General features: G+C 41.4%; 1 protein-coding gene across 6 annotated transcripts in view; it reads left to right on the top strand.

Moving 5' to 3' along the window:
- Positions 1-24,638, top strand: part of UNC13B (unc-13 homolog B) — a 209,623-nt gene that overhangs the window by 74,962 nt on the left and 110,023 nt on the right. For all 6 annotated transcript variants that reach the window (XM_032675045.1, XM_032675049.1, XM_032675046.1 and 3 more), the window contains 2 exons: positions 2,691-3,017; positions 4,880-4,970. In XM_032675045.1, the coding sequence (XP_032530936.1) occupies positions 2,691-3,017; positions 4,880-4,970 (418 nt within the window). The remainder of the gene's footprint in view (positions 1-2,690; positions 3,018-4,879; positions 4,971-24,638) is intronic.

Consider the following 24,638-nt stretch of genomic DNA (forward strand, 5'->3'; position numbering starts at 1 on the left):
ACAAACCTTTCCCAGTCAGACAAGAGTGCTACACTTGAATCAGAGGCTGCTGTTACAGGGGATCAGGCCAATGCTGGTGTTGATCAGCAGGACTTGGTCAGTAGCAATGATAGAGAACCCACAGCTCCAGCTGATGAGCCCAGTGTTCATCAGCTTCAGCCAAATGAAGATAAGACAAGTGAAGTAAAACAGCAAACTGCCAAAGAGGAGAAACATTTAGCAGTTGATGAAGTGCCTGCAGAAGGGATTGCTTCCAAATCTGACTTGAAAAAACAGGATAATGTCCCTCCAGATACAAATAGTAGTAAAAATGTCTTTGAGATACCAAACATACCCAGTTTGCCAAAATTCAGCTTTATGTCATCTTCTGATAGTGGAAAGCCATTTGGGTCATTCTTCTCTCAGCAGCCACCCTCTGTTAATAAAGCAGGAACAGATCAGGGCCTCATGTCCAGTTTTAAGAAACTTTCTTCATCTCTGTTTGAAGGAGGTAGTGAAGAAAAGGTGAGTAAGCCAGAGAGTGCCCAAGGAGCAGTATTTGGGAAAAAGCTAGATTTCTCCTTTCCCTGGCAAAAAGACATCAGGGAGACCTCTGCCAAAAAGGAACCAAATGTGCCACCACAGGCTTTGTCAAAACCAGATGACAAGGTGTTAGGAACAGTCAGTTCAGATGAAAACTCAAAATCTGCAGTTTCAGATCAACTGACAGATGCAAATATAGAAGTAAAGTTGTCTTCAAAGCAGCCTGACACTGTAGACAATGAACTTTCCAAAGAGCCATCTGGTGCAAGCACTGTTGATGATACATCCAACAAAGAGCTGGGAGAGAAGTTTGGTAAAGAGTCAGAAGATCAGCAGAATGTGATTTCAGGTGAACTGCAGAAAGACGATCAGGCAGAAGAGCATGTGACAGAGAAGCTTGAACTGGGAGAAACTGGGCTTGATTCTGCTCCTGATGGAGCAGTGCTTCATCCTAACACACTGGCTGCAGATCTGCAGAGCGTGGAACAACAGAATGAGAAAAGGCTAGTTACAAATGAGGCATGATAAATGGATTTTGACCATTTATGATGCAACACTGCAGCAGTAGATAACGGCCTTGGTGTCTGATGTTTGTAGCTCAGTCCCATTCCCTATCTGTTGTCAATGTTTGTCACAGAGGTTATGGCAAACTGCAGTTGCTAGTTATGTACAAGCCCTTAGACCATTTTCTCACCTTTTTCCACTTTTTTTCTGTAAGTGTAATTGAATTTCCTATGTTCTTATACCGTGTGCCACTGAATGAAATGCTTTTAGTGCTGATTTCAGTAGCCTCTCAGAAGTATTTGTGTGTTAATTCTGCTGCATATGATTCACTTTGCTTTCTTGTTTAGTGATAATAATATTGTATTTGCCAAGAAAAAACTAACAGTGGGTAGAAAGTACTGGTAGGAAGGAGCATTTTGTTTTCAAAATCAAGATAAAGGCTTTTAGAGAGAAATTTAACTTACTGATGATGCGTTATAGAACTACTTTGGTTCATTTCATATTACCGAATATATTAAAACATTATCAGAGATATCAGTGAAGGTATTCTAATGCTCGCTTTTCCTAAAATCTGTGAGAAGGTTATTTCATGCAGTTATGAAAACCACTAGAGGAAGATATCAGTATTTCATGAGGCTGTATTAAGTCCTCTGCGTTAAGTTACAATCGCCTTCAAAAATCAAAACAGAGACTCACTAAACTTACATATTTCTCTGTCATATAAGGGAAACTTGTTCCTCTGATCACACAGCTGCAACTCTGCACTCATAAACTTCCTATCTGGTTTCAAATTCTCCTAAGACTACAAGAGAGAAATATGAATGCTACTTTATTCTTGGCCATAGTTTTCCTGACTGCATGAGAAATTTCCATCTGCTGTATTTTGTTTGAGGATTCTAGGAATTCAGTCCTGAAAGTGGTGTCTTGAATCACAGAGATCACACCCCTGTGGCTCTGGTTTTTTTTATATAAAACAAATTATTGAGAAAGCTCTATTAAAGAGAGACATGTGGCTTTCATTTGAAAAATTGCTCCACTTTTGTGAAAGGTTTTGAGAGTCTCGACAATCTTAATCTTGACTGCAATGTATTTTATCATGAACTTGCAATATATAAAAATAAAGTTAACTTTAACTGTATTTTTTAATAATAATAATCAGCTTAAATGATCATGATAAAGACCCTAGCTGAGGCAAAACCACAGAAGACAGAAACACTTTCACTCTGAATTGCTATGATTCCATTAATCTTGTCTGGTTATTAGAATATCTTCACTGGCAGTTTCTTGCTGATGTAAGGTGAAGTAGTATTTGGTGCAGGAAAGACCAAGGTATATATATGTATAGACCATATATAAGTATATATATAAAAGTATACATATACATATACATATATACATATATATAAATATATATATATATATAAAGCATATATGGTCTATATGCTGGCAGGCTGTGTATGAAGTATTTCTACTGCCTACCAAAGTTTTGAGGTTCATAAGTCTAGATAATAATCATAAGAGCATAGTAGTTAAATATATTTGACTCCATAACACATGTGTTTTCAGTAATATTTAGTGTTCTGCTCAGTTTGTTGCATGTGCACATTGTTTTGTGTTTTTCCAATCCATTATTTTTTCTGATGGACTTTCTTATTCTCTCATAGTCCTGTTGGCAGTAGTAGATATGGCTCCTCTTGCAATGTCAGCCAGGAAAGCTCTCACCTAAGTGAGCTGGAACATTCCCATGAAAGTGCCCATGGCTCTGAGCAAGATGATGATCACCAGGAAAGGCAGTCGAATCATTCCTACCACAGTTCGGGCAGCTACCAGAAGGATGGTCAGGCTTGGATCAGGGAGCAAGAGGAGCCTCATGGCAAAGGAGAGGAGGAGAAGCTCTGCAAGGCAGAGGAAAAACAGGCAGACCATCCTGCAGCTAAGTTACCTCTGGAACTTGAGAAGCCCAAGGATGTTGATGCAGAAGCCCAAATGAGGTAGGTGAAACTACTACCAGGTTATTTTCAATTAGTTCAAAGAGGATTCTTCTAATTTGCTATTTCCTGGGGTGAATTGTGTACATCGTTCTTGCAGCCTTCTCTGACAACTCAGTTGATGTTGCTGACCTGTGAAACATCTATTGTCCAGGAACATTTATTTATGTGACATTGGCTAGGTTAAGCTATGTTTGCAGTGTATGTCAAGAGGAACACCAGCTAGTGCCTTGAAGCTCATTTGCTGTATTTTCTGTTTCTGGTTTGATGAATGTACTCTGGCCCAAAAATACCTGCTTCCATTGCTCACATGGGATCAGGTTTATGCAACCAAGAAATCCATGTTGTCGTGGTTAGAGCTTCACTAGTTCAGTTCTTCTGTAGTAGACTACCACCATTAGTGTTTATGTAGTTGTAGGTTGTAGAATTACAGTGTGAACAGACATGTTGATCTGACTCACTGTTGCAGCTTTTCTTGTCCTTGTACTTTGGTTTTCCAAGCTGTCAACAGTATTGAAAACAGACTTCAAAAGTATTTTGGCTAAGTTTGGGGGAGTAGTGTACCGGGTTTTGTACAGGTTTTAGAGGAATTTCGAATTCCACTGCTTAAATTTGGGAGTGACATTTTTCCTTGAGGTAATCAAGTCATTGCAGACCCTAGTGTGGATAAGGTTATACTTTAATAAGTATGAGAGATTGCTTTTATCTGGTTCACTTAGATCCATGGAAAGATGTCTGCCTGTCTCTGCCCTTTGGAGGGTGCAGCTGGTGTCACTGTGCTTGTATGGTAGAATTAACCACAGGAGTTCATGTGTAGGAAAGCCTTACGCTAAAGATGAAAAAAGGAAAACAAGACTAGAGAAAGTGTTAAACTGTTTTTAAACTCTGACTCACTTTCCTCTTCTCCTTACAGAGCAGCAGGAGTCTTGTCCCAGAATGGCTGGCCTATATTTGTTCACAGGGAAGGTTATTCACATAGTCTGTTTCAAGCTAATTTAAGCATCTGACTTGGATGCTCCTACATCCCTGGCGCCCTTTCTCTCCACTCTCTGGCAATGCTCTCCTGTCTCCATGGAGTATGCATGGAACTGAGCTCTGAACATTGGTCCTTAGAGTTGTACCTGAGCTAGATGTGTGGCATGGATATGTGATGCTCTCAGCTATGGGGTTGTTTTGTACTGTCAACAGTGTGGAGTGGGTGCTTTGCAGGCAGGAAAAGATGTTTGTTTTGGTGATTTACACCTCAGCAACATACAAAAGCAGGAATGCAACCAAAAGCCCAAGGTACCATGAGGTTAGGGAGTGCAACATGTGCTGTGCGGCGCTGAAGTGGAGCTTGCTGACAGATGCACGTTCCCTCTTGAAAAGCTGTAGGAAAGCGCGGAGTGACAAAGGTTCAATGAACAAGCGGAAAACAAGGCTGAGCCCTGTTGCTAGTGTTTCCACTGAAGAGGGGCTGTAAATTTGTAGCAGTAGGGGTGAGTAGGAAAGGGCAGTGGTTAGAAGGAACCTGCAACAGGCACCATCTGCCTCTTTGTGTGTGTAATTATGATACCAGTGTGTTGCACTGACTTGGTCATGTGCCTTGGACAGCTTTTGTTATGTTCTCTCAGACATCATCCTACTCCTGGGTCTGGATTGTATACAGCTTATATCTTTCAGCTCATCAATTTCCAAGACAATTCCTGTATATAAGGAAACCTTTAGCCTCTCACTTCCCAGAGCATGTGCAGGGGTGTGTTGACTGGAGCCTGTTGGTTCCTTCAGCTTCCAGAGCTGAAGCTGTGATTGCACCATGTAGTTGAGTCTTTAATGCTACAGGTGAGTGTTTTTCATATAGTGATTTTCTGTTTCTTGCTTTTAAGCTACCATGGTGACAACGAGCCACCACCATTTCCTCCAGCAAGAGCCCACTGGATTAGAGCAATTAGCAAAGTTCGACTGCAGCTTCAAGAGGTAGGATGGAGTATTGCTTTGCTTGTTCCTGAGCTACTGCGATTTCATTTCTTCTTCATTGTAAGATACCTCTTACAGTTTTGATGTTTTGCAGTCAAAAATTTACTGAAATGTATAGGACTGCAGCATGTTGTGATGATCTTAGAGCTGTCTAATTCAACCAAACATATTTAACATCGTTGTATGGAACTAGAGATGAAAATGAGAAACTATGCAGAAGTAGAGAAATTAGCTCTGGATCTGTAAATAATAATTTGAAATGATAATGTCTGGGGCTAAATGGTTTGTGTCAAACTGCTTGAAAAGAAGACTTTTTCTCAAGGCAGCTTGAGGATAGCTTTTTAGCTTAGTAGGAGTAATCTGTGTTATTTTTCATGTGAAAATGTTCCTTGGGAAACTTTACATCAAATATTTTTATATATACTAATTGAAAGTGGGTGTATAATAAGTCTTGGTATTTCCATTTCGTGGAACTGAGATTTAAAAATAAATAGTCTTGATTTGGGAAGTCAAAAGGAAAAGGTTGTGACATTTTCTATAACAGAATAAACACTCTTGTTTTAGAAAACAGTGCTTACGAACCAAAAAGTTGGTTTTTTTAAAAAAAAGTCTTATGCTTTCATCCATTTCTATGCCCACAGAAAGATAACATATGGTGTTCATGTTCTGTAGATGATAAACTTTTGCCTATTACCCTAAGTGCAGAGTTAATATATTTCATCTAGAAATTCTGCTTTCTTCTAGAGATGCCTTATTTTGTTTTTATAAGAAATTATTTTACAGTATCTGTCACTATCAGGACTTTTCTTTCTCTTCTGGATTTGTTGCAAATTTTCAAGAAAGCAGTTGTTGTTGTTGTTTTGCATCTGGGGAGGCAAAATAATTTTTCCTTAGGCTTATCTGGATTGTAAATGCTTTTGCATCTAACCATTGCTTCACTTCTTAGCAGAAAGGATTTGGATCACAACTGTCAGAATGACACGCAAAGTGAAATTTAAACACCATTAGTATCTTAAGAAGAAGGATTTTGCTGTGATTTTGCAGACTATGCAAGCAAAACAATGTAGTTCTGTGCCTTATGGAAAACAGGTGCAGAGCCATACTAGAAGGAACAAGAGATTCAACAACATCTCTCCCTGGATGTCTCTTTTTCTGAGAGAGTAGAAGGTCCATGAGGTGGTTCAGAATCATTTTGTGATTCTGCTGAATTGGAAAGAAGACATGCTTTAGGATGACTGTTGCAGAAACAGTAGTTTAGTTATGATAACAAAATGTCATTATTTGCTTTGCCTTGACCACCACTAAAAGCTGTTCATCCAGAATTCCCTTAGAACAAAAAATGTGGGAAATTGAGTTTTCCAGGAGCCTGCTCCAGGGCTTAGCTGCCTTTACTGTCCAAAGACTTTTCCTAACTTCTGCTCTCGGTCTCTCCTGTGCCGTATAAATCCATTTCTCATGATTAGGACAAGGAATACTGGAATAGTAGAGGGCTGCTGCAAAACCAAGACAAAACCCCACTCACTCTGCTCACGTTCACTAGATGACCCTTTTTCTTTAGCCTTTTCTTGCCAGGATTTTTAGGCACTCTTTTAATCAGCCTGTCTTTTTTTCTTCTCCCTCTTACTCCTTTCTTTGCTTTTCCTGAAACACAGTGTCCAAAGCTGAATGTGTAAACCCAGCTGAGAGCCTGCTCAGGTGCACTACAGAGCAACAAAGACTTTGCTCTCCTGTCTGTGATCCTGATACCCGAAGATATCAGCTGTCCTACTGTGATGGTGCTTTTTTTGTCACAGGCTATCACTGATGCATAGTTACCCTTTTATACTTTCCAAAGCTGAGGTTCCTTCTGAAAAAGGGCTTTGTCAGTTGTTCCCTAGCCTATATTTATGTTGGATTACAGATGAATATGGCTCTGCATTTCTTCTTAATAGAATTGGGGTTTTTCTCATTTCTTAAGCACTTTGCTGTCTATCTCTTCCTCTTCTTTTACGTGAACAAATCATTCAAGTTGTATGAGGCAAAACTGTGTGGTACTCAAGCTGCCAGGCTGCGTACTACCAGAGTTGCCTGAGGTACCTTACTTGATACATTCTTTGAGCTTGGCTGCCATGAGTATATAATTTTTTTTCCCAGTGCATTTGCATCTCTTTTAACAGCTTCATCCAGATCTCAGGATACAAAACTTCTACTATTCTTTCTCTACCTCTTAGACTAATTTACCTTGTCATAGAAGGAAGTTAAGTGCATTTGACACAGTTCTACTCTTGATGAAACCATGCTCACAGTTACTTCTCTCCTTTTTGTGTTCTAGAAGATTTGCAAATAATTTGATTATTTATTCCCCAGGAAATTGGTGTGTCTGTGTATGTCAAGTTACTGCTTTCAGAATTATCCAAATCCTCCTCTTACTATTTTTAATCACTACTTTATTTTTTTTTTACAAGTGTAAATACTTGCTTTGCCTGTTTGAAATCTTCGAGTTCTTAGTACTTACTGATTGTCAGTGTTGCAACCTAGAACCTGGGGATGAAGATTTATCAGGGCCAGCTGACTCAACAAGCAGATAAGGCAGTTATTTCTTTCGGTTTGTTTTCCTTTACTGCAGCCTGTTTATTATAACTTCTTTCCTTTAAAAAACCCCAACAAACCACTACTAATTTTGTCAGCTGCCTGACTGCACTTGCCCCTCTCAGTGAAGACCTGAAGCAATTAAGGCTTCAAATGTTCCAGCCTTCGTAATTCCACCTGATGATAGCTTTGTCTTCCTGTGAGTTCCATCCATCCTTTATTTGTCATATTGTGTGTTCACTGCTAAGTGTTTAATTTTGTGCTTTAGCCTTTTGATTTCTTTCCTGTGCAATCTTTCTTGTCCTTAAAAACTTCCTCAAGAAGAGAGTTCAAGCCCTCCTAGGAGAGGAACAGGTTTCTCAATAAGTCCTTTCCCTCCTCTTCACTGGGACAGCTTGTGATTTCTGTCTGTTAATGCTGTTTCTTTAATTGTTAACAGCTTCCTGAACTCCCTGGTCCTTAAAGCCTTTTTCTCATGAGCTCAGTAATACAAATACAGGCTTACAGATAAGGATCAGGATTGCTTCAATGATGATAGTTTAACCAGGAAACTTTGTTGGTATCTGTTGGTAAAAGATTACATCTCATTTGTCTGATCACCCTATTAACATCTTTGCATTTTCTGTCATTACTTAGAAGCTTTCAAGAGGACTACCCTTTTTTGTTCCAGCATGTTAGAACAGGTAGTTATGTCCTTAATGTTCAAAGTGATGCCTCCAGATCATTTCTGTGTTCCTCTTACTCAATGTGCCATATCATTTCATGACTACACATGGAACTCCAGCTCACAGATCTGAATGGCTGCATTCTTCTCACATAGACTACTGAAGTGGTTCTTATGACTTTTAATTGTTAACGATCTGGCTGAAATTTGAAAGAAAACAAAACAAACAAAAAAGAAGACACACCAAGAAGTTTCCATATGTTCATGGCTGAGCTTCGCGAACGAAGATTTGGGAAGGCTTTATCCACATTTGTTACAGGCACGTTGGTGACTTATGAGGCCAATACGTGACAGACATATCTGATTGCAAAAGGCACAACAGAAAGACTCCTTAGATGGTGTATTCCACAGGACACGGTTCTTCCTGCATTGCCTTTTCTCCTCGAGAGTGATCCTGCGTGTGTTCTCAAAGGCATCCGCAGCGTTATAGATGCTGTGTCTCCAGGCCTCCCGATTTGAGGCCAGAGTAGACCAATTATGGTGATCAATATGGCCAAGGCTGAGATGCTGTTTCAGGGAGTCCTTGAATCTTTTCTTCGGGGCTCCTCTCTTGCGACAGCCAGTGGCAAGTTCACCATAGAGTAAGATCTAAGGGAGGCGGTGGTCCTTCATCCTGGAGACGTGCCCTGCCCATCGCAGCTGTGTTCTCATCAGTATGGCCTCTACACTTGTGACTGCTGCTTGCTCAAGAACAGATGTATTGGTCACATAATCTGACCAGTGGATGTTTAAGATTGTACGGAGGCAGCGCTGATGGAAGCGTTCTAGGAGACGCAGGTGGTGGCAGTAGATGACCCATGATTCGGAACCATATAGGAGAGTAGACAACACTATGGCTCTTTAAACACAGTGGAGGAAGGACATGGTCAGGGAGTATAGTGGGGTTCCTTCAGAGTGATGGGGGTCCCAGCCAAGCTGGGGACTTGAAAAGCACCTCAGCTTTGGATGGGTACAAGGGCCAGAACACCTGGTCAGTTTGTTTTTCTGTTGGTTTTTGGCTCATCTGCTGCTACTGCCCAGGTTCAGCATGTTTAAGTTTGCTCTGCCCTGTTATGTCCTGTAAAGGGTGGGCAGGACAAAGGGCTATTCCTGGGTATCTCCTTATGACTGTATATAAATAGGTGATAGTAAAGCAGAAAATTAAAGACTTGCCCAAACCATTCTAACAGGAACGTTGCCTGTGTGTCCCTGTGTGGTTATGGGCTATGCTGGCGATGGTACATGCCTTCGGTAGGGCCACCCATACCAGACAAGTCAAAACAGCAGGGTCGGACACAATAAATCTATGGGCAGGATGAGCTCGTTAGCCTCCTGGCAGTCATCCTAGGAGAAGGACAACTCTAGTTTCCATATGTGATGTGATTATAAATCCCCTGAGCAATTCAGCCTCCTACCTGGAAAGAGATTAATATTCATGTGAATAATGTACATGCATCCTACATCCTGACCATGAGTCAGAGAAATGTAGTATTTTAATTAAGACTTGACAGTTATAAAATGGCACAGAAATTTGTAACTGTGCATGTTCAAAAAGCTTTGTTGTAGCCTGCATGTTTTGTTCTTCACTTCTGCTGTTTTTCTTGTTCTCTTTCTCTGTGAAGAGGAAACTTAATTATGCCAGAATCAACTAGGGTTTTCAGCCCCGCAAGGAATGACTCAATACTCCTCACCTTCACACTTAGAACTTTGTCTACAAAGAGGGATTAATTGATAGCTCGTCTGCTGCAGTCCCTCAGGGGGAGCTTCTTTTCCAGGAGAAGAACAAACACGTAGCTATTGCATCTTCAACTTACAGCCCTCTGTAGCTGAAATAGCCTCCAGCTAGGGACATGGCTGTGTGACTTTTAAAATTATACAAATTTGAATCTGACTTTTGTATAACAGAAGAATTGGCAGACTGGAGAAGAGCAAAAATTCAGTCAAATCATCAAATTGCTTCTCTTACCAATTCTTTCAAGTATATTTAAATATTAGAAGAAGGTGTGGGGTCTTGGATTTTCTCCGCTTATACTGAATTCGTTTACAGGGGAAAAGATCTTATGCATAATTTTTCTCTTTTACATCAGCAGATTAAATACGTCAATTGACTTGTATTCATTTCTAAACCAAAGTAATTGGAGCATTTTTCTTCATTTTTTTAATAAATACCATTTTATACCATTTTTGATATAATAGTTGTCTTTCCCTGTTAAATGTCAGTAATCTGTTCTTTTTGATTGATACATAACTAGATCACGTTCTGAGATGGCAGATGTAGTTTGTGACTGTTTTTCTGGAATATGATGATCACCTGCAGTCAGGGGAACTCAATGGCTGTTCTTCTTTATTCTTATAGGTACCCAGTCATATCCTCAGTCTGATTTTCCCATACCCCATAGCTTCACAGTTGGCTTCTGATCAAGCACCTGCAAGTATTTAAGAACCATCAGGGTCTCACTTTTAAAAGCCCGGGTTCAGAGAGGGTGATTGTATTGGTGATTTTGGAGTGTGAAGCCCTGTTTTGGTCTCGACAAAGCAAACTGTTGGTACAAAGCACCACTATTCCCTTCTTAAGTAGCAGTGGGGTGCCCTGAAAAGTCCTTTCTGGACTTCCGCTACTAGTGAAGAGACCAGCAGGGTACTAACTGGTGCCAGGTTTGATTGCAAGTTTGACTGTAAGTTATCTGCCTGTCCCCATGTGAATGAGCTCAGCGTGTGAATCCAGGCCCTCTGCTCTGTACTGTTGCATGTACTACCACGTACTGTTCACCAGCCCAGATGGCTAGTGGAGGACAGGCTGCTTTGAGCCAGTCACCAAAAGACTAGAAACTGTCCCTTTTCACCTCTCATGGACTTTGCAGTCCATGCAATAGTTTACTTTCGGCATTTTATTTCCCTTAAGCTTTGTTGCCTAGGTGTTTTTTATCAGTCCCGTGAAGATGAGTAAGCTCTGCATTTTCAAAGCCTCCCACACAGTGGCAAAGAAGCAAACTGAAGCACTGTGACTCTAACATTAGAGTTACTAGAAACTTCTCTCCATACAGAAAAACCTACATCTCCGGTTAAATGTCTTCATTCTTATCTACCTGATGATGTATGAAGGTTATCTTTAACCTCCACCAAAATACCAGCATTGCTGGGCAAATGCGCTAGCGGTCAGTGGTGGGGGGGATCTGTAGCATACCCTTGTGGTCATGAATTCTCTGTTCCTACACTTGAGCAGACATCATGTTGGTAAGGCACGATCTGAGGGTCACTCCCAGCTGTACTGCACTGTCTGGTGTTAGGTGCTCACAACAGCAGCCAAATGTTTTCTGTATACCTTACCTATAACGTGCATGTGCAGCTTTCAGATCTCTTAGGGATTGCACAACAATAATTATTTAGAAAGCATTTCAGTACAAAAGTAGAGGGGACTGTCTCACGGTGCCATGGTCTTGGTTCTCTGTGTTGACCTGAGTTTGCAGCGTGGCAAGTCTTGTGAGACTCCCCAAAGTGTTCTGTGGCTTTCCCAAGACAGCTTTTTGTGTTGGGTGATTCTCTGGTGCTTGAACAACCTGTGCCTGTTGTTGCCTCTCTGTGAGGGAAGGTTCAGCTGACATGCTGTACTCAGAGAAGGACAAACTGCTCTCTTCTCCAAGCGTCTTAAATAAGATACCTGCGTATTCTCATCTGTTGGGAATAAAATGCATCTTTATTCATCTTTTCTGAGATTCCTTGAGACCTACTTTAACTTGCTTTACAATGAGTGTTAACAGTTATGTTACAGCAGAGACAATTATTTGTATGGACACACAAGAAAATAGTGTTGTGCCTTCATTAGCTGCTGTTGTGATTTTTGAGTAGCTTTTTGATAACCTTTTCTCCAGTGGAAAAAATCAGCAGGCTTTCCCTTTTCAGAGTAGTTAAAAATTAAGAGAAAGGCTCTCTTGTGGAGCAATGTGCTGGTGAGAAATGCTTTTTATAATGATCACAGCAGGTAGGAGCCTGCTTATAGGATTTTCTGCAACCTTCTCTGGACATACCAGTATGCTGACTCTCAACTTCAATTTATCTCTGATAAAAGCCAGTTTTGGTGTTGATGATTTGTATTCCCTGACACACAGGACATCTCTCCCCTCCAGTGACAACAAAGTTCCTTCATATCTTCCTGTTGCTGTTTAGAAAAACCCCAGACTCAAGGGAGTTTTTGTTCTCTGTTTTGTATCATAAACTCTACACATCTGTAAGTCAAAATTCTTTTGAAGCCTTTGAGTGGGAATCCAAGTGTAATTTAATTTTCTTCAAAAATTTATTCCATTGATTTCCTTAAAAAGAAAGGGAATGTGTTTGTGCAACATCTGGGGTATAGTTTATGAACACAGAGTGTTCCACAATCTCTGTATTTTGTGCTAGTACTGCGTGTTATGTTCGAGTAATCCAGTTTGGCCGAACTCTGCTTCTCTTCTCTGACCTGTAAGGTCATAATGATAGTACTGGGGTGGTTGTGAATAGACTGCCATTATACCTATTAGCTTTTTTAAGCTAGATATGTTTAGAATAATGGAGGAATAAGACTCTTGTTCTTGATCTAAACTGAGCAATACTGAGATTTTAGCCTGTGTTTCCCACAGTTTAGAAAAGTGCATAGACTGCTAAGCTGTAACACTCCTCCAGAGAATGCTTCTTCCTTGCACTCCCTCACCCGTTTGGGCATCTTAGACCAGAGAAGTGTTGACATTCAAAATTATCATCCTCTAAAGCAGATTTTGATTCTGACAAGTTGGTATTTTCTGAAGTCACCTTCCTTCTTCTCCATGGAAGTGTAACTGCTGACCAGACAGCAAGAAGTAGTTGGCAGCAGTGGGTTGGTGATGTGGATAAATGACCTGCATCTTGTACAATTCTTAGATTTCTTATTAGACTATGTGTCCAGAATTGCTACCTTTTTTTCCTCTACCAACATTTTTCTTAGGCAATCTGGTCACAGCAATTTCTGTGGTGGCTTCCTCCAGAAGTGACTTGAGTGTTGGAGGCTGAAAGAACAGTCTTTGTGCACATAGTTCACCCCTTTTAACCAGGATGAACTGCAGCAGGCTCTTCTCCCTTGTCTGATGCTGCCCAGCACGCATTCACATTTGTACTAAGACTCTAACAAAGACCTCCTTGATCAGGTGGTTGTCTTTTCTCAGGACTTGATGCAGTAGTGACTCTTTCAGTAAAAATGGAACCCAGATATGTTTGAAGAGTGGACCAAGTCCTCTAATCAGTGTATATCAGAGGCTGTAGAAGAACACTAAAGAGGATGGAGCTGAGACAACTGTTGCCACCTTATGGAAAACTCCCTTCTTTGCATCTTGCTTTGGGGGTATAATGGCAGATAGAATTACAGCAGTGTGGTCTGATGGAAGAGGTTGTATCTTATTTGGAATGGGGCACAGAAATCTGCGGTGTCCTGAACTCCTCGACATGACACCTGTGCATGGTGCTTGTCGGTAAAAATTGAGAGAATTTCATTTGGCAGTGGAGTAAGTCAGTTGCCTCTGCTCAGAATAGGGGTGCAATGAGAGAGGTGGGTGGGGGACTCCTACCTGCCACATACGCAGCCCTTAAAAATAGTGTTGGCTGTTGGGAGAGCCAGACTTCACACTCTTATTTTTAAGGATCTGTGTGGGAGGAGGGGATATTTCCCAGTGCTGCGTATTACTGAAGCAATCTGTACAAGAAATGCTGCACCAGAGAGATAGCAGTGGGCTTCAGCTTACAAAGCACAAGCATTGGGGAAAAGATGAACTAACCAGCACTGACTGAGAGCATCATAAATGAAGCATTAACTATTCATGCAAAGTTAGCAAATGCTCTGAATAACAACAAAACTTCATAGAAAAAGGCAGAAAAAGGGTGTTAGTACATGACAATTTTTTCTTCCAGTGTTGCTTTTCTTGTTTGTTGTTTTCCAAGCTGCATGGTTATACAACTTGTTTAGATGTAGGGCAGGGTTGCCTTTCATGATTCTGAGCTAATTTTTTGAGTCATGTAAAGGTGATTGTAACTGGAATCTTCTAGTACTGTGCATCCAGAACTAAGATGTTTGATTTTTTTCCTCCCCATTGTAAAAGTGGCACTTACAAGTCAAAAAGCTGTTAATAATACTTAATATAATGCCTGAAGACAGCAGTACTCCTGTTCTGGATGGTGCTATGTAGTATGCAAAACAGAATGATAGAATCATAGGATGGCTTAGATTGGAAGATATCTTAAAGGTCATCTCATTCCAACCCCCTTACTGTGGGAAGAGACACCTTTCACTAGACCCTTTTGCTCAAAGCCCCATCTAATCTGGCCTTGAACACTTTAGGGATGGGGCATCCACAGTTTCTATGGGTAACCTGTTCCAGTGCCTCACCACCCTCACAGTAAAGAAATTCTTCCTAATATCTAACCTAAACCTACTCTCTTCAGTTTAAAACCATTACTCCGTGTCCTATCACTACATACCCCTTTAGAAAGTCTCTCTCCATCTTCCTTGTAGGCTCCCTTCAGGTACTGAAGCCTAAGCCTTCTCTTCTCCAGGCTGAACAATCCCAATTCTCTCAGCCTTTCCTTGTAGGAGAGGTACTCCAGCCCTCTGATCATCTTGGTGGCCCTTCCCAGACTATTCCAACAGGTCCATGTCCTTCCTGTGCTGGGGACCCCAGAGCGGGATGTAGTGCTCCAAGTGGGTCTCACCAGAGCAGAGCAGAGGGGCAGAATCCCCTCCCTCACCTGCTGCCCATCCTGCTTTGGATGCAGCCAGGACAGGATTGGTTTCTGGGCTGAGTGCACATGGCCGGGTCATGTCCAGCCTCTCACCCACCAGCACCCCAAGTCCTTCTCAGCAGGGCTGCTCTTGATCTGTTCATCCCCAGCTTGTGTTGGTATTGGGGGTTGCCCTGACTCAAGTGCAGCACCTTGCACTTGGTCTTATGAGATTCCCATGGGCTCACTCCTTGAGCTTGTCCAGGTCCCTCTGAGTGCCTGTCCTTCAGGTGTGTCAGCCAGAAATAGAGTAGCATATTTATTTTCTGCATAGAATTCAAGCCACTTGAAGGTCTTGTGATGCACCAAATAAATGCTGCCTATTAGACTAGTTCTTGACAGGTGATTACAAGAATTTTCTTTGTATCCGGACTCATTTCTTGGCATTCAAATTTTTTAAGCCATATCGTGGACACACACATGTTGCATGCTGTCTGCTCATATTTAGAGTCTGGACAGTTTTGTGACATTGTGAAGGACTGATCAGATGAGCCAGATCTGGATCATACTGTGAGTTCATTTCCATTGCTTTGATGGTTAATCACTGGCACTTTCGAAAGGGCTTTTTAGTGGTTCCACATTCGTTTAATTTGAAACCTGTAAGTGGTAAGATGGGACCAGTTCTTCCTCTCCTTGGCTTTTGAATCTGTAAGGGAAGGCCTGCAGCCTTTCCTGGCAGCTTGTGAGCTGGTTTTGTAACATACATCCTCTGCTGAAAGGCGCTTGGGAACATCAGGGCATCGATATCTGTTCTGCGGGAAGAATTTCCTGAGCACTTTGACAGCTTTATCCTTTATGTGCTGTAAAACCAAAGATAGTTTAGGCATAAAGCTGGGGTGAAATCCCAAATGTAGCTTGAGATTTTCATCCGTTACTGAAGCATGCAGGTACCAGATGCTGGAAGGGCTAAGATAAACCTGAGTGCTAATTTACTGGGGTGCTCTGGGCAGTGAGTCTCTTTCTGTACAGGGTGGCTCTTGCTGTACAGGGTGGCTTGTGCCTTCAGGCTTGCAGGATGATGTGGTACCCAGGTGAGCAGTGGCATTACTCTCTGGCCTAAGGGAGTATCCTGTTCAAAACAGGAGGATCCTGTTTAACCTACACTTGTGCATTGGATCAGAGAGAGAGAAGGAAGGGCTGTTCTGAGCTCATTCAGTCTGCCCTCACTAGAGGGGCTGTAGAAATAGTTATGAAAGAAAGAATTACTGCCTGGCAAATGAGAAATTAGTAAAATTATTAATTGCACAGTGCTTTATACTGTGTGCTACACTGTGGCAGACCAGGTGGGCAGTAGTAGGTCTCTTCTGCCTTTATGTCCATAACACTTCTAATATGACATGCAGGAAACCAGCAAAAGATTTGTAGAAGATGGGAACTATTGCAAACATCAGAGAATAGAAGTGGCAGAGGGAATACCAGGGCAGTCCTGGGAGGGAAGGTGCTGAGGATGTGTGAGATGAGACCAAACAAGTGTGGCTCAGCTTGGTAGATTGGAAGCTGAGAGCAGATGTGGCTGCCGTGTACGAATAGAGCATGGGAGTAAATATTGGCAAGTTTACAGCTATTTAAGCGAAAGGTTAATGCTAGCACAAGAACAGAAGGGTATAAGCCGGTTATGAGCAAACCCAGGCTAGAAATCAGAAAGCGATTTTTCTAATTGTTAGTGAACAGCTTCCAAATTGGTTTCTTTGCCCTTTCTGTTTCTAATTAATCTAAAATTGGGTCTGTTTATGAATGCTATTGTATGACAGTTGCCTGTGGGAGCAAAGAATGGGACTTCATCATCCAGGAAGCCTCTAAGTAGGCTGTCAGAAATGTCTGTGGAACCACAGCCTCCGTCATTGATTTTTTTGTAGCGTGGCCTCCCTGTGTTCACTCTGCCCACCTACCTGCCTTTGCTGTCCAGCTGTGCCACACTGCAGGACTGTGTGGCTTCTGGAGCACAACCAGAGGTGTGGAGGAGAGGTATTTCCTACTTAGAAGCTGTCACTGAAGTAAAACTTGTGAAAATCATATTGCAGCTTCTCTTGGATGGTGGCTTTTCTGTGCAGTTGTGCAGTAAATATTAAGGATACCAGACTGCGTGAGGAGTTTCTTGAAGAATGGTAGTTCTTAGTGACTCATGTCTGGTAATGAACCTGTCATAGATATAATTTTGGGTTTTGACAAAAGTTTGAGTGGTAGCAATTTCAGAAAATACAGTGTGCTTTGTAAACAGGTTTGTTCTTAAATTTTAGAAATGCTCCATGGGCTTTCAGTTGCTTATTTAGACAGTAATTTGCAATTGAACCCATATTCATTAAAAGTTTTTTAAAAGCTAACATTTGAAAATTATTTTATAGGAGAGGTTGAAAAGCAACAGAGACAAAATCAGGGATAAGTACTAAAAAGGAGATAATAGAGCTGTCCAGCTAGAAGGGAATTTATATAAATCAGTTCAAGACTCAATTTACTTAGCCTCACTTTGGTTAATACTTTAGGTTGTTGCATATGAGAATATTTGAAATACAAATAGATTGCTTTATGTAAAAGATCAATTTATTTTAACCATGTCTCCATCTGTGTTTTATTTTTGTTAATGAGTCAGTATTCACCTTATATTTTGAGATAGCAAGCACGTTTTTGAGAAACTGTTATTGAGAAGCTGAGAGTGCTAAATTTTAATGGAATTATTTACATTTTTTTATTTTTATTCATTGTATTATGATAGTGCAGCAGATTGATATGCGTGCAAGTGTTTTTGTGGTATCTCATATAACGGGTACTTGAAGGATCCAGTTTTGTCTACACAAATACCTATAGATTGGCTGGTGTATTCACTCTGAATTTTATTATGCCTAATTTAAGGAACCTAATTTAAAGCAAGTACGACTCTCTTTCATATTTTTTGACATGGATACATGTTACTCATCCTAATTATGTCGCTCTGGTTTTAGCTCACAGTAGTAATAGCTATTTAATATACAACTGTTTACAGCTACTAGAATCATTCCTTTTTCGTCCTGCCTTTACATCCTCTTCTCTCCAGTTTCTGTGAAGGTGGAGTGACTTCTGTGACCTGAGAGCAGTAAACAGAGGCAGCAGCCACTGGAGTGATGCCCCTGCCATCCCTGCTCAGTATTTTGGAGTGTCTTTTGGTCCGATTCTGCTTGTCCCTCCCATCACAGACTTTTGCCAAAGGGGCTAATTGGCCTCTCAGTGACTTAACTTAGGTTAAGTCACATTATCAAAGCCTGGTTTGTAATGCAGTTTTCATCCCCTTGCAGGGGCTTTCTAAATCCAATAATTTTTCTTTTTTTGCATTAAATTTCTTCCTCTGTCCCTCCCAATCAGAGGAGCAGACAGACTGAATTTCTAGACCCAGTTAATTCAGGCCCAGCGTAGAGCCTGTCAAGTGCCTTTACTGGAGGTGTGAAAACTGTGTCTGGACTTATTAATCTGGGTGTGATTGCTGGAGCTGGCTTTGTCAGAGCTATGATGCGGCAGTGCTCCTTGTTCAGTGCCAGTGCTAACAGTGTCCTCAAAGACTGACAGGGGGCTTCTACATGGTTCATAACAAGTAATTATGTGGCATTTTGGTTCATTAATCAACTACTGCCTTCTGAAGGGAATAGAAATACACAAAATTATTCCCACCTAAGAGACAGGCATATTATTTAAGCCTGGAGACATAAAGATGAAGGCAGGATAGTAAAAAATATTTTCTCCCAGCTGGTGCATCTGTAGCAATGAGGAGGACACCATCTGTCAACAGAGGTAACTGGGCACTGCTCTGCAAGATTATTAGTTGCTACTCCCCTGCCATGTTGTTATATGAGGCTGGATAAGCCGTCCCGGCTTTTGAAAAGGGTTTTTCCAATTCCTCTCCCTCTGATCCATGAATCAATTTCTGATTATTTGATTTAAGATTCTGGAAATGAGTCACTAATGAGTGAAGTAGCAGGGAGCCAGACTTCCTAGTCTTTGATATGCTCCCAACTTAAGTATTCTGAGAAGTCGGGTTTGTTGTCTTGAGATAAGTGTCCAGAGAAGAAGCTCTTGACCTGATGCTTCCCTCATTCTTCCATTGTAACAGGGAGTTTTTAACTTCACAGATGTGCTATCTAAACACCAATAATGTTTGAATTACTTCAGTAGTATGATGGGGAATGCTCCTTGCCTCACTGCATGCAATGGTGATGTAACTGCGTGTAATGGGAGGCCTGGCTCTGGTGCAATAAATAAAGCATGTGATTGTGCTCTGAGTGACATGAAGGAAACAATATTAAATAGTTTATTGGGTGGTGAGCGGTAGGACACCCTCCTTCCTAGCTGAGAAAGGGGTTTACCTCCAGCCGGAGAAAGAGGTGTCTTAAAGTTCGTACAGACTGCTAACAGGTAGGATCAAGGCACTTAATTCCTTCAGCCAAATCCCCATGTGTTGGACTGACCTTGTAGAATGCACAGAGAGTTCTGTGAGAGACCATTTCTGTGTTCTCACTGTGAAGCTCATGCAGGAAAATGTGCTCTGCAGTGTTTGAACTAAGCTATTGTGTTATGGGAAGCTGGGTTGTCATGCAGACTGTCCGTGGGGAGTACTGTACCTTCCTGCCCTTTAGCCAGGTATATGTGTTACCATGCAGTTTTCTACCTGAGGCAGGTAGCGGAATGATAAAGATAAGGAGCAATAAAACTGAGACTTGAAGAGATTAACTAGATCATCTATCTTCCTCAAAAGCATCCCTTAAAAATGTATATGCTTCCACTTGTTAAAACCTTCTTTGACAGAGTTTTTTTAGCTTCCCTAGATAATCCACACTCACTTCTGATTAAAAGCTTTTTCAGGTGTCTAGCCTAGGTTTCCACTGCTGTAGGTTAAGTCTGTTATTCCTTTATCTGTATTTACAATAGAAATGCTGAACAGTTTACTTCCCTTGTGCTTACTTCAACTAATTCACATTTGAAAGCTGTTATGTCTACCTGAGATCTACATTTCGTATCGTCTGCAACTTTTCCTTCCCAGGTTTCTTGATGAAAAAAGCAATTACAGCTCCAACTGAGAGTATAATTACAGGTTTTTCCACCCCCAGCACATGTCTGTGCCCAGATGCCTTTGCATTTGAGAAACGCTGATTATTTAATTAGATGTGCAATTAACGCATTGATTGTAATTTTCCAATTTCATGAAATATCAAGTCCTTACGTTTTGGATGGAGTTAGGAGGGAGAGACATGTAATTTGAAGGAGGAGGCAGCAGAGGGAGAGTTTTCTCTGCTATAAGTGCTGCCTGTTGACCTAAGGTATTTAAACTGACTCTACTCTACAAGCCAATATAACAGTTGTTTCTGGAATAGGGACACCCAGCTGTTAAAATTTTCAAGTCATCTGAGTGGCAAAACACAGCATCGTTTTTCTAAGAGTCCATCTTTGACTTATATGTTTTGACTAAAAATGGAGAATGATAATTCAGCTAGACAAGGGCTTTTGTGCATTCAGAGGGGCAGCCAAAACCCAGGGCAAAAGCTCTGGGGATATTTTGCTGTTTTCCTTAAGCACATTAAGGAAGGCTTTGTGTCTGTTGTTGCTGCGGCACAAGGGGACAGCATGCTGCCCCACAGGCTGTCACCTGAGACAGCTCTGCTTTTAAAGTCTCATCACCCTGACTTTGAAGGCTGGTGTGGGCTGTGACGAATGGGGTTGGCATTGTCTTGGAGTGACTTCTGGAAGGAGTGTGGTGTCCGGGAGCCAAGGCTTGTTTCTGCCCCGAAGAGGCTGGATCCTACTGAGTGAGGAATAAAATAGCCTCTTCTGTGAAGTGCTGGGTTGCAGAGCTAACAGCATTTGGTTTTTGGTACCCCGAAGCCAAGAGTGCAAACATCCACATAGAGACAAGAAAGGGACAGGCAGGTTTAGCCCGTGCATTTGAAGGGCTGTCTCACATCTCTTAGGAAAGGCATTGCCATTGGAGGATGATAATCCAAGCTTTTCTAACTTCATGACCCATACTCCCTTAAGGATTTACACCTTAAAAATTCCCGTGTCAGACTAGATCTGTTCTAGCCTCTGGAGGAGTTTTTGACTGGTGTGGCAGCAGCACCCTCAGAGGGACAAAGATGGGAGGACACATTGTAGGCAACTCTAAGGTCTCTGATAAATCCCTGCCTGATAAAGATTGACCTAAACTATGAAGTGTATAGTTCGTGGCTCTTCAAAAACATTGGTGCTATATTAAGTCATTTTTTTCATTAACCTAACAAAAATTCCATTCCTTGAATTTTACTACATTCTTGGCCATGGAAATATCCTTTATTCCCAGGTATGTGAAAGTCTTTCCTTCTGTTGTTAGTTTAGAAATGTTCGTGTCCCAGAGTTCAGTGGTTGTCCTTACAGTGAAATGATGATAACGTGGAGTGTAAACATCTTTCCTGTGAAGCTGAGTGGTTTGGTCTCAGCCGTCAGTAACAAAGGGACTTAGTTTGCCTGTCTTTGGAAGGTAAGCAGTCCCAATACCTCTGATCTTTAGCTTTTTTTTTCAGTGAGCCAGTGCCATTCTTGTCTTTCTATAAACAAAATAATTCAACTTGTATGAGAGGAAGAAAACCAACTTTTTAAAGGGTAAGAACTTTAGGTAAGATTATCTCCTTCCTTTTCTTCAAGTCTTTCAATGCCAATGTCTGGCCATTATCAGTTTCCAAGGTGCTCAAGGTGCTGTAGGAGGTACCTGTATCTTTCTTCCTTTTCGAGCTTATATGTTGCTCTTGTGCCTTCCCTTAGCCATTCCTAAGGGGAAAAGAAAGAGTCAGTGCTTTGAATGACCCCTTCTTGAAGTTGTTCTTTCTTCTGAAAGCAATGTCTTAAGCATATGTTTCATACGTGTGTTCTGGAGCTACTGTAACAACAGCAACATCGTTGACAGGGCAGTTTTAGATTCCTCAGAACATAAACTCTCCTCTTCCACGCTTGGTCTCAGCAGCCCTGCTTGGGGTTGTGTGATGCACAGCTCCTCAAAGCTGGTATTCATTGAGGACAACTGTCAAACAGCAGGAGGTCACTGCTTTTTCATTAACACTTCATATTTAGACTGCTGATTGATTTAATCTTCTCATGGCTTTGAAAAACATAATAAATAGCATGTTTTCACTGCTGAATAAATTGATAAACTTTACACAGTGTATTTGAACTCGTACGGTCTAGTGAAGCACTGAACTCAAGCTGCCTTACTGAAAACTCAGTCTTCAGGGAGATGCAGCAGGCAGTTTCACTTGGGACAGATGGCTTTTTCTTTTCTCAAGTCAAATAAAAATTTTATTTTAGAGAGCTCTAGAGTCAGAGATGTCCAGGGCCATTTGTGAGACAAATTAAACCTGAGAGTGAATTGGACAGAATTTTCCCCTGCAGTACCAGACAAGCTCTCTCCATTGACTTTTCTCTCTACTTTTCCCCCTCTTGTTTCTTTTTCATCTGTCTGTGTAACATTCTTATCGTGGCTAATTTCCTTAGCCACTCAATTCTGCACTTCCCCCAGAGCCAGCACACTAGAAATGTTCCTGCTTGTCTTCCTGCAGGGAGAAGGGGCGTAAGTCTGGGAGAGGGAGGAGCAGGACCTATGCTCGAAGAGTGCTCATTTTCCTTTAGTTAATCCACTCGTGCTCATGAAGGAATTGCTTACTTTTTACAATTTTATCAGTAATTCACTACTTTACAGGAAGTTGGAATGAAATAGATAATGAGGATTAAAAAAGAAGAAAGGGTAATGTATACCTCTCAGACATCAAAGCATTTGGCCTATATAGCTGAGCCTGGCTTTATCAGTTTTAATAATTCCCTGCTGGCTCAACCTAAAATTAAAATCTGTTGGTGAATTAAATAATTGCAGTAAGAAGTATTTAAATTTTTAAGTGTAAGTTTATTTCTCTTCTAGAAGGCAAATAACTCAGTGCTCTCAGCCTTAAGGTAAAGCATACTCTTTCTCACTGACTTTTTTTAGAGTCATAAAATAGGCAAGTCAGAAATAGGCAGGTCATGCCTATTTTTCACAATTATGAATTATCTTCATTATTTCAGGAAAAATCTCTGAAAAAGCCTGTCTCGATCTCCTGTGCATTACATAAGGGGTTTTAAATGTTTGGAAGGTGCCACCTTTCTTGCTTCTGAGGGCACCTGCTCTTTTGTCTTTTTTTTAGCCACATTTTCCTCTCCAGCTCCTTGTGAGCTGTGGTGAGGGCAGTGATATTTTTCCATCATTCCATTGCTCATGACCTGCATTAGCAGTGTCTCCTGTCTCTTTGTCTGTTGAGGCCTGCTCACTTTTTCCATGTGTTTTTCTGCTCCCGTTCTTGTATGACAGCCATGGAAGTATTGGGATTTCTTGTTGCAGTGCTTGGAAATTTGCACAGGTTCTTTGGGTCTTAGGAACTGTAGCTAAGCCGCATTATGTTTGGTACTTTGATGTGCTAATGTCTGGTACTGACGGCTGCAGAAATGGGCAAAGACCAAGGAAGGAAGAAATGGGAAGGACAGAGGCAACGATGGCAAGATGATGTTGGTTCCACTTGTAGTAAGATCTTTGGGAAGAGTAAGGCATGCAAAAGCCTGTAAGACTGTCTAATTTCAGGTGCTGTAGAGAGTTAATGTGAATAATAACGTATTGTCTGATGGATACTTAATATTTTTTTAAGCTATTGCTATGAAGGAGACCTCTCAGAAGATCTTTTTCATCTTATTCACAGGCAGGGCTTTGAAGTTACTAAGTGCTGCACAAATCCCAGATTGCATTTTATTTTCTCTGTTGGGCAGTCTTCATTTTTATATGGATGAATTTGATGCAGAGCTTCGACTCTGAGCTCAAGTGCTATAATTGGTGTGCTTAGTGGAATAATTTCTATTACAGTGGGACTCGATGCCCTCAGTTGGGCAGGAGCCCTGTTCTCCAGGTGGGATGGAAATATATATAATGAGAAACTCGGGGTCAGACTTTTAAAATCATTTAAAGCTAAAGCACTTCTCAAAATCTGACCTATAGTCCCAGCCCCTGCAGCAGGGGAAAGAGCAAAAATGAGAGGGTGTTCTGGGGGATGGAGTATATGAGTGATCACAAAGGAACACCAGCCTTACAGGGGGTCTGGAAGGTGGTTTCTGTGCCTGACTGAAAGGGGCAGTGCACATGGAAAGAACAGAGGTACAGGTCACTAGTGGTGCTGCTGAGACAGTGTTGTGAATCATGACATTAGTTTGCCTGTGTGCAAAACTCGCCCTTACCCAAATCAAAGAAACGAGCTGATAGGGACACCAGCCTGGCTGTTGTCAGCTGGCACTACAGCAACATGCTGGGGTGGAGCTGTGGGAGCAGGGGGTAGAAGCTGAGGGGAGAATATCCCCCTGCAGCGAGGGCAGGGGTGGTAGCCCAGTGATGATTGTGGAGGAAGTGGTGAATAAAAGTTGATTCTGGTGTAGGTAAGACATTGGAGGGGATATAACGTTCACAGCAAGGCTGGCTCACAAGGAGGTAGGAGGTATTTGAACAGATGGGAGGATAGTGGCATTTCCACAGCTAAGTCATATAGGCCTCTTCAAAATCCCACCCCACACTGTGAAAAAACACTGTTTTGAAAGATGCAGTGAGTTGTCCTTGAGCAGAACCA

Source organism: Chiroxiphia lanceolata, chromosome Z (genome assembly GCF_009829145.1).
Source record: "Chiroxiphia lanceolata isolate bChiLan1 chromosome Z, bChiLan1.pri, whole genome shotgun sequence".
NCBI lineage: Eukaryota > Metazoa > Chordata > Aves > Passeriformes > Pipridae > Chiroxiphia > Chiroxiphia lanceolata.